Source organism: Mobula hypostoma, chromosome 10, assembly GCF_963921235.1.
Source record: "Mobula hypostoma chromosome 10, sMobHyp1.1, whole genome shotgun sequence".
Lineage (NCBI taxonomy): Eukaryota > Metazoa > Chordata > Chondrichthyes > Myliobatiformes > Myliobatidae > Mobula > Mobula hypostoma.
In genome coordinates this window covers 117,041,577-117,055,456 of record NC_086106.1, presented here as the reverse complement: position 1 = coordinate 117,055,456, position 13,880 = coordinate 117,041,577, and the positions used below count along the sequence as shown (strand labels likewise).

Sequence of the window (13,880 nt, the reverse complement as noted above, 5' to 3'; positions counted from 1 at the left end):
ACAAAGGATTTCTTTATGAATCCTATTCTATCATTTGAAATTAAGACAAGTTACATTTACCTTTCCCCAAATGAAGCTAATCTAAAAATTTAAAAAAATCTCAAAAGAATGAAACAGAACTGGGAATGGGAATAAATTCCTTATTTTTATTCTGCAGGTACAGAAACCAACCTTAACCCTGACCTCAAACCAATCTAAATGGACCACTCTTCCCCTTCCTCTCCGGCCCTGACGTAGGGTCTCCCTGAAACATCGATAGTTTGTTCCCCTCCATAGATGCTGTCTGACCTGCGGAGGCCCTCCAGCATTTTGTATGTGTTCCTCAGGATTTCCAGCATCTGCAGAATCTCGTGTTTATGGACCACTATTTCTTTATAATATGTAGCCCAAGTTCCACAAAACTGATTACAGCAGGTGAGGCTGCTTTTAGAAGTGTTTAGAGTATAAAATGGCCGTGTCATTTAGCTTGTAGAAATATCAGCCAGAGAGTAGTGAATCTGTGGAATTTGTTGCCACGGGCAGCTGTGAAACCAAGTCTTTATGTAGCTTTAAGGCAGAGGTTGATAGATTCTTGATAGGTCAGGGCATGAGGGGATACGGGGAGAAGGCAGGAGATTGGAGCTGAGGGGAAAAACGGATCAGCCATGATGAAATGGAGGAGCAGGCTCGATGGGCCAAATGGCCTAATTCTGCTCCTATATGATAGAATACCTACAGCACAATACAGGCCCTTCGGCCCACAATGCTGTACTGAACATGTACTTACTTTAGAAATTACTTAGGGTTACCCACAGCCCTCTTTTTTCCAAGCTCCATGTACCTATCCAGGAGTCTCTTAAAAGACCCTATTGTATCTACCTCCACCACAGTTGCCAGCAACCCATTCCATGCACTCACCACTCACTGTGCAAAAAAAACTTACCCCTGACATCCCCTCTGTACTTACTTCCAAGCACCATAAAACTGTGCCTTCTTGTGTTCGCCATTTTAGCCCTGGGAAAAAGCCTCTGATTATCCACATGATCAATGCCTCTTATCATCTTATACACCTCTATCAGGTCACCTCTCATCCTCCGTCGCTCCAAGCAGAAAAGGCCAGGTTTACTCAACCTATTCTCGTAAGGCATGCTCCCCAATCCAGGCAACATCCTTGTAAATCTCCTCTACACTCTCCCTATAGTTTCCATATCCTTCCTGTAGTAAGGTGACCAGAACTGCGCACAGTACTCCAAGTAGGGTCTGACCAGGGTCCTATATTCCTGTAACATTATCTCTCACCTCTTGAACTCAATCCAACGATTGAAGGCCAATGCACCATTTGCCTTCTTAACCACAGAGTCAACCTGCACAGCAGCTTTGAGTGTCCTATGGACATGGACCCCAAGATCCCTCTGATCCTCCACACTGCTAAGAGTCTTACCATTAATACTATAACCTCCACACAGAATATGACCCATCTACAACTACTCTTTGCCTTCTGTGAGCAATCCAGTTCTCGATCCACAAAGCAAGGTTCCTTTGATTCCCATGCCTCCTTACTTTCTCAATAAGCCTTGCATGGGGTACCTTATCAAATGGCTTGCTGAAATCCATATACACTACATCTACTGCTCTACCTTCATCAAAAATTCAATCTGGCTCGTAAGGTATGACCCACCTTTGACAAAGCCATGCTGACTATTCCTAATCATATTATGAACACCTGGAGAGGCATAAATCCTGCCTCTCAGGATCTTCTCCATCAACTTACCAACCACTGAAGTAAGACTCACCGGTCTATAATTTCCTGGGCTATCTACTCCCTTTCTTGAATAAGGGAACAACATCTGCAACCCTCCAATCCTCTGGAACCTCTGATGATGCAAAGATCATTGCCAGAGGCTCAGCAATCCCCTCCGTCTCCTCCCACAGTAGTTGTCCAGACTCGGTGACTTATCCAACTTGATGCTTTCCAAAAGGTCCAGCACATCCCCTTTCTTAATATCTATATGCTCAAGCTTTTCAATCTGCTGTAAATCATCCCTACAATCGTCAAGGTCCTTTTCCGTAGTGAATACTGAAGCAAAATATTCATTAAATACCTCCACTATCTCCTCTGGTTCCATATACACTTTTCCACTGTCACACTTGATTGTCGGGTTCTCTCATATCTTATCCTCTTGTTTTTCACATACTTGTAGAATACCTTGGAGTATCCTGCTCACCAAGGCCTTCTCATGGCCCCTTATGAGGCCATTCTTAAGCTCCTTCCTGCTAGCCTTACAATCTTCTAGATCTCTATCATTACCTAGTTTTTTGAGCTTTCTGTAAGCTTTTCTTTTCTTCTTGACGAGATTTTCAACAGCCTTTGTACACCATGGTTCCTGAACCCTACTATCCTTTCCTTGTCTCACTGGAACATACCTATGCAGAACACTACGCAAGTATCCCCTGAACATGTGCCAAATTTCTGTCATACATTTCCCTGAAAACATCTGTTCACAATTTATGCTTCCAAGTTCCTGCCTGATGGCTTCATATTTCCCCTTACTCCAATTAAATGCTTTCCTAACTTGTCTGTTCCTATCCCTCTCCAAATCTATGGTAAAGGAGATAGTGATCACAATTCTACCTCCAAAATGCTCTCCCCACTGAGACCTGACACCTGACCAGGTTCATTTCCCAGTACCAGATCAAGTACAGCCTCTCTTGTAGGCTTATCTACATATTGTGTCACAGAACCTTCCTGAACATACCTAACAAAACCCCCTGCTCTAGGGAGATGCCTATCAATATTTGGGAAATTAAAATCTCCTACCACGACAACCCTGTTATTATTATACCTATCTCCCTATCTGCTCCTCGATGTCCCTGTTATTATTGGGTGGTCTATAAAAACACCCAGTAGAGTTATTGATCCCTTCCTGTTCCTAACTTCCACCCACTGAGACTCAGTAGACAATCCCTCCATGACTGCCTTTTCTGCAGCTGTGACACCATCTCTGATCAGCAGTGCCACACCCCCACCCTTTTTTGCCTCCCACCCTGTCCTTTCTGAAACATTTAAAGCCTGGTACTCTAAGTAGCCATTCCTGCCCCTAAGCCATCAAAGTCTCTGTAAAGGCCACATCATAGCTCCAAGTACTGATCCACGCTCTAAGCTCATCCGCTTTGTTCATGATACTCCTTGCATTAAAATAAACACATCTCAAACCATCGGTCTGAGCGTCTCCCTTCTCTATCACTTGCCTGTCCTCCCTCTCACACTGCCTACAAGCTTTCCTGATTTGTGAGCCAACTGCCCCTTTCTCCATCTCTTAAGTTCAGTTCCCAGCCCCCACCAATTCTAGTTTAAACTCTCCCCAATAGCCTTGGCAAACCTCCCTGACAGGATATTGGTCTCCCTCGGATTCAAGTGCAACCTATCCTTTTTGTACAGGTCATGCCTGCCCCAAAAGAGGTCCCAATGATCCAGAAATCTGAATCCCTGCCCCCTGCTCCAATCCCTCAGTCACGTATTTATCCTCCACCTCACCCTATTCCTATACTCACTGTCGCGTGGCACAGGCAGTAATCCCAAGATTGCTACCTTTGAGGTCCTGCTTCTCAGCTTCCTTCCTAACTCCCTGTAATCTGCGTTCAGGATCTCCTCCCTTTTCCTACCTATGTTGTTGGTACCAATATGTACCACGACCTCTGTCTGTTCACCTTCCCACTTCAGGATATCATGGACGCAATCAGAAATATCTCAGACCCTGGCACCTAGGAGGCAAACTACCATCTGTGTTTCTTTCTTGTGTTTGCAGAATCGCCTGTCTGACCCCTAACTACAGAGCCCCCTAACAGTGCTGCCATCCTCTTCCTTTCCCTACCCTTCTGAGCCACAGGGCCAGACTCTGTGCCAGAGGTAGGGGCCACTGATGCTTTCCCCATGTAGGCCGTCCCCACCATCAGTACTCAAACAGGAGTACTTATTAAGGGGGACAGCCACAGGGGTACTCTCTAATATCTGACACTTGCCCGTCCCTCTCCTGACTGTTACCCACTTGTCTGTCTCCCGAGGTCCCGGTGTGACTACCTGCCTGTAGCTCCTCTCTATCACCTCCTCACTTTCCCTGACAGATGAAGGTCATCAAGCTGCATCTCCAGTTCCCTAACCCAGTCCCTAAGGAGCTGAAGCTCGACGCACCTGGCGCAGATGTGGCCGTTTGGGAGCCTGGGAGTCTCCACATCTGACACCCAGTACAGAACACCGGCCTCACAGACATACGCCCTATTCTTCACAAGTAACTTACCTCGTCTCCACTTGTTATCGCTGAAGCCCCATTGAGCCAAAGCCCTGCTACTCTGACTCCCTCTACTCCAACGCCTGCTCTATAAAGCTGTCTTCTATCGTATCATATAGTATGGTATATCACCACAACTAGCACAAGTCATTACTAATTCCACTGGATGAATTCTCCATCAATAACTATTAGAAACTAATACAGTTTTATAGTACCATAGTAGTGTTTTGATTTATTCTGTATTTCATTTGAATACATAATTGGTTACTAAGTTAAATGGTAGTTTGTCTTTTTTATATATGTTTAACTATTTTCATAAAACTGTAGTTAATTGGGACAGCTGGTTAATTGGGCCAAAATGTGCTGGTCCTGATGTGTCCCAATTAACCAGAATCCACTGTATATAAATCATGGTTCTTATTAAAATAAAAATTCAAATTGTTGATCTGTCCAAAAATGTAGCATTGGAACTCTAAAGATTTACAACTAAAGCCTAATTCACACTGACTGAGAAACTGGAGTTAAACTTATTTTTCATTGATTCAATTTCATCAGTTTTTACAAGTTTTAAATTCCTTCCACGATCTTGTCCCTTCCTGTTTTGACTTCAATCTGTCCAGTGACTGAAAGGAAACACTGTGGGAAGTATGAACCAACAGTATAAGAAGCACTCAGACAGGCACATGGAGTGACAGACCTTAGAGGGATACAAGCCAAATGCAGGAAATTCAGACAAGCTACATGGGCACCACGGTCAACTTAGACTCACTGGGTCGAAGAACTTGTATCCATGCAAGTCAGTGACAGGTCTTCGAGACCCTGGTGGGCAACTGAAACACTTCAAAGGTAACATCAACACGAGGAAGTCTGCAGATGCTGGAATTTCAAGCAACACACATAAAAGTTGCTGGTGAACGCAGCAGGCCAGGCAGCATCTCTAGGAAGAGGTACAGTCGACGTTTCGGGCCGAGACCCTTCGTCAGGACTAACTGAAAGAAGAGCTAGTAAGAGATTTGAAAGTGGGAAGGGGAGGGGGAGATCCGAAATGATAGGAGAAGACAAGAAGGGGAGGGATGGAGCCAAGAGCTGGACAGTTGATTGGCAAAAGGGATATGAGAGGATCATGGGACAGGAGGCCTAGGGAGAAAGAAAGTTGGGGGGGGGGGACATTAACATCAGCCTGAGGAAATTCAACATCAGATCTAAAAACTGGGAAAATATTTACACTCAGCAGATGCACGTGGAGGAAATCTGTTCAAGAGGGACTGAACCACCAATAGACCCAAACACTAACCATGACCATCACTTATTCCTGCCGACACTGCAACAGAATATGCGAATCCCAGGTTGGCCTCTACAGCCACCCAAGGTCATAACAATAGACAACCCCTCAGGAGAACATTGTACTTGACTCAAGTGATCGCACTACCGTCAGTGCTGTAACGCTCTAAGACTCCCTAACAATTAAAATAGTTGTCAAAAATATTAATTTGCATTAGGTTAACCAGATAAAAGCTAGACCCAGATACAAAGTGTCTTACTTTTTATGGGATTTCTTCTTCTTCTTCTTTTTCTTTTTATCTTTATCTATAAAAATACAAGAAATACATTTAGTAATTAATACACTGTAGTCGTGAATGTAGTCGCGCGCAAACACGCTACTAAAGAAACACACAGAGGCAGAGAGAGCTGAACTCAGAATGCCTTTACTGATTCAAAATCTCGCGCTTAAATCTCCCCTCCCATGGGCCCCCTGCGACCCGCGGGGCGGACGTGATGTCAGACTGTCCTCGGAAGGTCCGCCTCGAGTGGGTAGTTCCAAACTCGCTACTGTGTGTCTGCCTGCGACTCCCGATGGCGGTTTGAGTCCCACGTGTGCGGGCTGCCACAACACAGTAAAACTTGGATAATCTGGCAAGCTTGGGACACTGGTTGCGATTTTTGGACTCTTGGATGTTACTCTTATTAATAGATAGATAAAAAGATACTTTATTGATCCCAAAGGAAATTAGCAATATCACAGTAGCACAACAAGTGCACAGATATGAATATTAGAAGAGAAATAGAAAGCATAAAAAATAAGTGACTACAAACAGTCTAACAGGAGGGGGGCATCACTTCCCCAGCTATAGGTTGACTCATTGTAGAACCTAATGGCATAGGGCAAGAATTACTTCATACAGTGCTCTTTGGAGCAGTGCAGTTGCCAATTACTAGAAGTGCTCCGCTGTTCAGCCAAGGTGACATACACAAACACACTTGATTTAAAAATGATACGTTACATAGCAGTGAATCTGGTGGACTTTAAAGAGAGCGTGAATTTGAGACCTCCCAAAACGCCAAAGCTGGTATTGTAACTCAGATCAAATCCCAGTCAAACATTAAACACTAGCTGAGAAACACAGGACCCCAACCAAACTATACTTCAACTTAAAAATATATTTTAAAATTTTCTTCATGATATTCTTTCTCTAATCCTAGCATCTTGCTAATTTAATTGCTTGAATACTAGTGGCTATGCCTTCAGCTTCCATGACTGGAAATTCTAACTCTTCACCTCACTACCTTATCTTCCTTGAGATACTCGTTAAAACTCATCCATTTCTTTTTGATCATCTTCAAAGTGGTTAGCTTTTCTGTTCTTTAAGAAGGACAGCAAGGACAAGCCAGGGAACTACAGTCCAGACAGCATGACATCAAAGTAAATTTATTATCGAAGTACATATATATCACATATACTATTCTGAGATTCATTGTCTTGTGGGTGTCAACAGTAAATACGAAGAAACACAATAGAATCAAAGAAAAATCTCACATGAAGACAAACAAGCAGCGTTAAAGACAACAAACTGTGCAAACAACAAAGAGAAAAAAACCCAGAAAAATAATAGTAAACAAACAAATAAATATCAGAAACAACAGGAATTCTGCAGATGCTGGAAATTCAAGCAACACACATAAAAGTTGCTGGTGAACGCAGCAGGCCAGGCAGCATCTCTAGGAAGAGGTGCAGTCGACGTTTCAGGCCGAGACCCTTCGTCAGGACGAACTGAAGGAAGTTAGTCCTGACGAAGGGTCTCGGCCTGAAACGTTGACTGCACCTCTTCCTAGAGATGCTGCCTGGCTTGCTGCATTCACCAGCAACTTTTAAATATCAGGAACGTAAGTTGTAGAGTCCTTGAAAGTGAGTCCATAGGTTGCAGAATAAGATCAGTGTGGCGAGAGTGAAGTTAACCCCTCTGGTTCAAGAGCCTGATGGTTGAGGGGTAATAACTGTACCTGAACCTGGTGATGTGGGTCCTGAGGCTCCAGTACCTTCTTCCTGATGGCAAAAAGCAAGAAGAGAGCACGCCCTGGATGGTGGGGGTCCTTGATGATGGATGCTGTTTTTCTGCGACAGCACTCCTCGAAGATGTGCTCAGTGGTAGGGAGGGCTTTACCTGTGATGGACTACTTTTTGTACGCTTTTCTATTCAACAGCATGAAGGGCATGGAGTTACTGGAAGGGAGAGAATCTGTCAACATTTGAACAGGCAGAATCTGATAAGGAGGAGTCGGCATAGCTTTGTGGATGTGAAATCCCACTTGATGAGCCTTTTAGAATTTTCTGAAGAGGTAACCTCAAAGGAAGATGAGGATAGGGCAGTGGATGTCATCTGTATGGACTTAAGCAAAGCCTTTTACAATCGCTGATATGAAGACGGTCATGATAGGTTACAAAAGGATCTTGAACATTTAAAGAAGTGGGACGAGGAGTGGCAAATGTCTAGGGTTGGAGGGGTTCTTGACTATTCTAGCTGTTCTTCTGAAGCAATGGGAAGGGTGGACAGAGTCAATGGATGGGCTGAGGTCACTACTCTCTACAGGTCACCAAACCACCAATTCTACCCCATGTGCACTAATTGCAAAGTACATTCCATCCCACACCATTCACTCTCTGCAGCCTGTTTCTTTCCTTTTGCTTCTATATTCCTGTTTCTTTCCTGCATCTGTACACCCAGAACACAGAGCAGCGTGTGAATAGGTGCATGCACATAAATGAGAGGGACTAGTTCAATGCTAATATCTTACCAGTTAGGTCACTTCCGCTGTCAGAATCTGATTCACTTTCTTCCGAATGTTTATGCTTTTTCTTTTTTGATTTCTTCTTTTTATTCTTCTTCTTTTTCTTTTTCTTCTTTTTGTCCTCTGCAGGAGATATTAGAGGATTTATATCCAATGTACACATACTAAATATGCCTTGTTCCATACAAAAAATAATGAATTCTTTTTAATAATGGTATTCAGTCGTCTCTCGGTATCCGTGGGGGATTGGTTCCAAGACCCCCCTGTGGATACCAAAATCCACAGATGCTCAAGTCCCTTATATAAAATGGTGTAGTATTTGCATATAACCTACTCACATTCTCCCGTATATTTTAAATCATCTCTAGATTACTTATACCTAATACAATGTCAATGCTATGTAAATAGTTGTTATACTGTATTGTTTAGGGAATAATGACAAGAAAAAAAGTCTGTACATGTTCAGTGCAGACACAACCATCGTAGATCTTCTGGGAACATTGATGCTGCCTCGGCATCAGCTGATGCTGATTCTCCCGTGATTGTTAAGTTCTTGAGGCTATAGCGCTTTACATAGCTAGCTAGCCAGCCATCCCTTACTAGCCTTAAACTCCTTCCTCTCGCTCACAACACAAGTAGCAAACGAACGAGACGCGAGGTGAACGACGCTCAAACAACGAGTGCTGGAGAGAGACTGAGGATCTGTGAAATGGCGGGAGGCTACAGCAGGGTATACCTACACATCACTTCATTTGCGTGGATTCAGTGTAGTGCTCAGTGCGTTTTGCTTTTTGGAACTTTCTGGAATTTTTTTTTCAATCCATGGTTGGTTGAATCCGCAGATAAGGAGAGCCGACTGTATGTTGATTATAATGAACATGGGTTGCCTGATTTCTCGTTGGGTTTACCGAGTGAGCAGATTAACCAAAATATGATTTCTCATCCTGCATTAGTTGATTTTAGTCATGCATGTGGTAGTAGCATCATTGCTGTTAAGTTAGGGAGTAAGAAATCTGTGTTTCCACTCCAGAAACACTATCCTATTGGATGTAGATATAATAGGAGGGCAAAACCAAGCTTAGCCAAGCTATGATCATACAGTGGGCTCTCACCATTAAAACTGCCAGAAGTAACATTCAATTAAACCACTATTCCCCATTTGTGTTTCTTCCACCCACCTTCTCTTCTTACCTGCCCATCACCTCCCTCTGATGCTTCTCCCCCCTTCCCTTTCTTCCATGCTCCTCCGTCCTCTCCTATCAAGATTCCCCTTTCTTCAGCCCTCACCTCATCCATCAACTTCCCAGCTCTTTACTTCACCCCTACCCCCTCTCCCGATTTCACCAATTACCCGCCACCCGATACCTCTTCCTCCCCTCCTGCCACCTTCCTATTCTGACTTCTTCCCCCTTCCTTTCCAGTCCTACGAAGGGGCTCGGCCCGAAATGTCGACTATTTACCCTTGTCCATAGATGCTGTCTGGGCTGCTGAGTTCCTCCAGCATTTTCTGTGTTGCTTCAGAAATTAAAGAACTGTATCCTAGCAAGGACTTGATAGTTCTTGGCTGGGACATTAGCAAGAAAAACTAGATTGTGGCAAAAATCTATTTTTATATATAGTTTGAAATATTAACGAACTGATATTCCAGCGTCCCAATCAGCGGGGGGGGGGGGGGGAGCTACTCAGAGAAGGGATCTCTCACAGGTCAGCGGCGCATGTTTAAAAAGAGAGCTTCGTGGGCATTGGTTTCATTCCAGCGTCCCAATCAGCAGCAGGAGCAATGCAGAGAGGCGGTTTCTCGCAAGTCGTGGGCGCTCCTTTAAAAGGATAACTTTGCGTGCATTCGGTATCATTCTGGTGTCCCAATCAGCGACGGGAGCAGTGCAGAGAGGGGTAAATAGAAGTACAGAGGGGACAAGCAGACCGATCATTGTTGGAGTGGGCATCGTTGGGAGGAGAGTGCAGTGGCTCAAAGGAGGCTTCGGCTCTGGGTAAGTTTCTGTTAAGTTTCCCCTTTTTCTTACTGTGTACTTAAGGGGTACTTAGTGTAGTTTAAATGACCATTGTGTGTTTTTCATGCTAGATGTTGGAGTCCTGGGAGACCCAGAACTGCAGCTTCTTGAAGAGTGTGTTAGGGATCTGGAGCAGCAGCTGAATGACCTTCAGCATGTATGGGAGAGAGAGGAGATCATCAATCGGAGTTGCAGGGAAGTAGTCACCCCTCAGTTGCAGGAGGTGGGTGACTGTCAGGAGAAGGTAGGGGATGGTGAATAGGCAGTTAGTGCAGAGCACCCCTATAACCATTCCCCTCAAGAATCAATATACCATTTCAGATACTATTGCAGGGGAATGCCACAGAGACCAGGTTATGGGTCCGAGGGAGAAAAGGGGAGCGGTAGTGATGGGGGACTCAATAGTCAGAGGACCAGACAGGAGATTCTGTGGACGTGATTGGGACACCCGGATGGTATGCTGCCTCCCAGGTGCCAGGGTCAGGGATGCCTCAGATCGGGTCCACAACATTTTGGAGGAGGAGAGGGCGCAGCCAGATGTCTTGCAGCATATTGGTACCAATGTCAGAGGAAGGAAAAGCAATGGAGTGCTGAAGAGAGAATTTAGAGAGCTAGTCAGAAAGCTGAGAAGCAGAACCTCCAGGGTAGTAATTCCTGGATTGCTACCTGTGCTACGAGCCAGTGAGGGTAGAAACAGGATGATTTGGCAAATAAATGTGTGACTGAGAAGCTGGTGCAGGGGGCAAGCCTCATGTTCTTGGATTATTGGGGCCTCTTCTGGGGGAGGTATGACCTGTACAAAAGGGACAGGTTACACCTGAACCTAAGGGGGACCAATATTCTTGCGGGCAGGTTTGTTAGAGCTTTTGGGGCAGGTTTAAACTAATTCGGCAGGAGGATGGGAACCCAATTGAAGGGACTCAGGAGAGGACGGATGGTTAAAAAAAAAAGCAAAGATAGCATGCAGTCAGACTGTCAGGAAGGGCAGGCAGATGATAGGACAAAATTGCAGCCAGTAAGGTGAGTATCAGTGCATTAGGGATGCAGAATCAAAAAGGGTAGCAAATACAGCACTCAAAGTGTTACATCTCAATGCACGGAATATAAGAAATAAGGTAGATGATCTTGTTGCACTTTTACAGATTGTCAGGTATGACACTGTGGCCATCAATGAATCGTGGCTGAAAGATGGTTGTAGTTGGGAGCTGAATGCCCAAGGTTACACACTGTATCGGAGGGAAAGAAGGGTAGGCAGAGGGGGTGGTGTGGCTCTGCTGGTAAAGAATGGTGTCAAATCAGTAGAAAAATGTGACATAAGATCAGAATATGTTGAATCCTTATGGACTGAGTTAAGAAACTGCAAGGGTAAATGGATCGTTATGGCAGTTATATACGGGCTTTGGGGGTTCTAACATTTAACTGTCATTCATTCTTTGGGGCACTCCACTCTTTTGTGGATGGTTGGAAAGAGAAAGAATTTCAGGATGTACATTGTATACATTCCTCTGACATTAAATGTACCTTTGAAACCTTCAGAGGAATTTGCAGTGGGAGGGGAAAGATCCAGTTGTCCTGGTCCATGTGGGTACTAACGACAAGGAAAGAGGTTATGCTGAGGCAATTTGAGCAACTAGGGACTAAATGAAAAAGCAGAACCAAAAAGGTGGTAATCTCTGGATTAGTACCCAAGCCACGTGCAAATTGGCATAGGGTCAAGAAGATTAGAGAGTTAAATGTGTGGCTCAAGGATTGGTGTGGGAGAAGTGGGTTTGAATTCTTGGGAAATTGGCACCAGGGGAAGGAGGGAGCTGTACCAATGCGACGGGCTCCACCTAAACCACGATGGGACCTGGATCCTAGCGAATCGCATAACTAGGGCTGTGGATTGGACTTTAAACTAGATAGTAGGGGGGTGGGTGCAAAAGATTGGAGAAGTATGGACAAAGTAAACAAGAAAAGTGTGGATATGGATAAAGATAAAGAAAAAGCAAAAGATAAAAAAGAGAAAAATAAGAGTGGAGTGAAGGAAGGTCAAGTGCAAAACAGTAAAAGATTACAAGATCTTAAAAGCACAATTAATGTAAGGGCACTTTATTTGTATGCCCATAGTATTCGAAACAAGGTCAGTGAACTTGTGGCACAAATCAGTACAAAGGGGTATGATTTAGTGGCCATTACAGAGAAGTGGTTGCAGGGTGGAAGGATTGGGAATTAAATATCCAAGGATATCAGGTAAGATGGATAGGCAGGAAGGAAAGGGAAGTGGGGTAGCGCTCTTAATTAAAGATGAGGTCAGAATGATAGTGAGAGACGATATAAGATCTAAGGAACAGAATGTTCATCCGGGTAGAGATTAGGAATAGTAAAGGGTAGAGATTAGGAATAGTAAAGGGTAAAACCACTGGTGGGAGTTGTCTATCGGCTACCAAATAATAACATTACAGTGGCACAGGCAATAAACAGAAATATCTGAGGCTTGTAAGGATGGAACAGCAGACTTTAACTTGCACATAGATGGGTAAATCAAGTTGGTTGAGGCAGTCTTGAGGAGGACTTCATAGAATGCTTCCGTGATGGCTTTCTTGAACAGCACGTTACTGAACCTACAAGGGAATGTGCTATCTTAGATCTTGTTCTGTGCAATGAGGCAGGTACAATTAATGATCTTGTAGTTAAGGATCCTCTTGGAAAGAGTGATCACAATATGACTAAGTTTCTTATACAATTGGAGGGTGCAATAGTTTGATCTAACACTAGTGCATTATGCCTAAACAATGGAGACTACAATGAGACAAGGGAGGATTTGGGTAGTGTAGACTGGGAACACAGGCTATATGGTAGGACAGTTGAGGAACAGTGGAAGACTTTCCAAGAGATTTTTCACAGTGCTCAACAAAAGTATATTCCAGTTAAAAGCAAGGACGCTACGGGTGGGGAGAGCCAGCCTTGGATAACTATGGAAACAAAAGAAGGCATCAAACTTCATCAGGACTAAGGGTCTTGGCCTGAAACTTCGACTGTACTTCTTCCTATAGATGCTGCCTGGCCTGCTGCGTTCCACCAGCATTTTGTGTGTGGTGCTGAACAAACTTGTGGGCCTATGTAATGCATCCCAGGGCACTGAAGGAAATGGCAGAAGTTGTAATAGAGGCTTTGGTGATAATTTATGAAAATTCTTTGGCCTCTGGGCAGGTCTTAGCAGACTGAATGACAGCAAATGTCACGCCACTGTTCAAAAAAGGATGTAGGCAAAAGGCAGGTAACTACAGACCAGTTAGTTCAACATCTATAGTTGAGAAAATGCTTGAAGTTATCATTAAAGAAGAAATAGCGAGGCATCTGGAAAGAAATGGATCCATCAGGCAGATGCAGCGTGGATTCAGCAAAGGCAGGTCCTGTCTGACAAACTTACTGGCGTTCTTTGAGGATATAATGAGCGCAGTGGATAGACAGGAACAGATGGAAGTTACTAACTTGGATTCCCAGAAGGTGTTCAATAAGGTGCCGCATAAAAGACATCCATAAGATAAGGACGCAT

The 13,880-nt window shown here is 44.1% G+C and overlaps 1 protein-coding gene across 1 annotated transcript in view; it reads right to left on the bottom strand.

Annotated features, from left to right (window-relative positions):
- nkap (NFKB activating protein) overlaps nt 1-13,880 on the bottom strand; it is a 38,528-nt gene that overhangs the window by 6,154 nt on the left and 18,494 nt on the right. Inside the window, exons 5-6 of the mRNA XM_063061449.1 lie at nt 8,337-8,453; nt 5,807-5,852 (exon numbers count right to left, since the gene is read on the bottom strand). Of these exons, the coding sequence (XP_062917519.1) occupies nt 5,807-5,852; nt 8,337-8,453 (163 nt within the window). The remainder of the gene's footprint in view (nt 1-5,806; nt 5,853-8,336; nt 8,454-13,880) is intronic.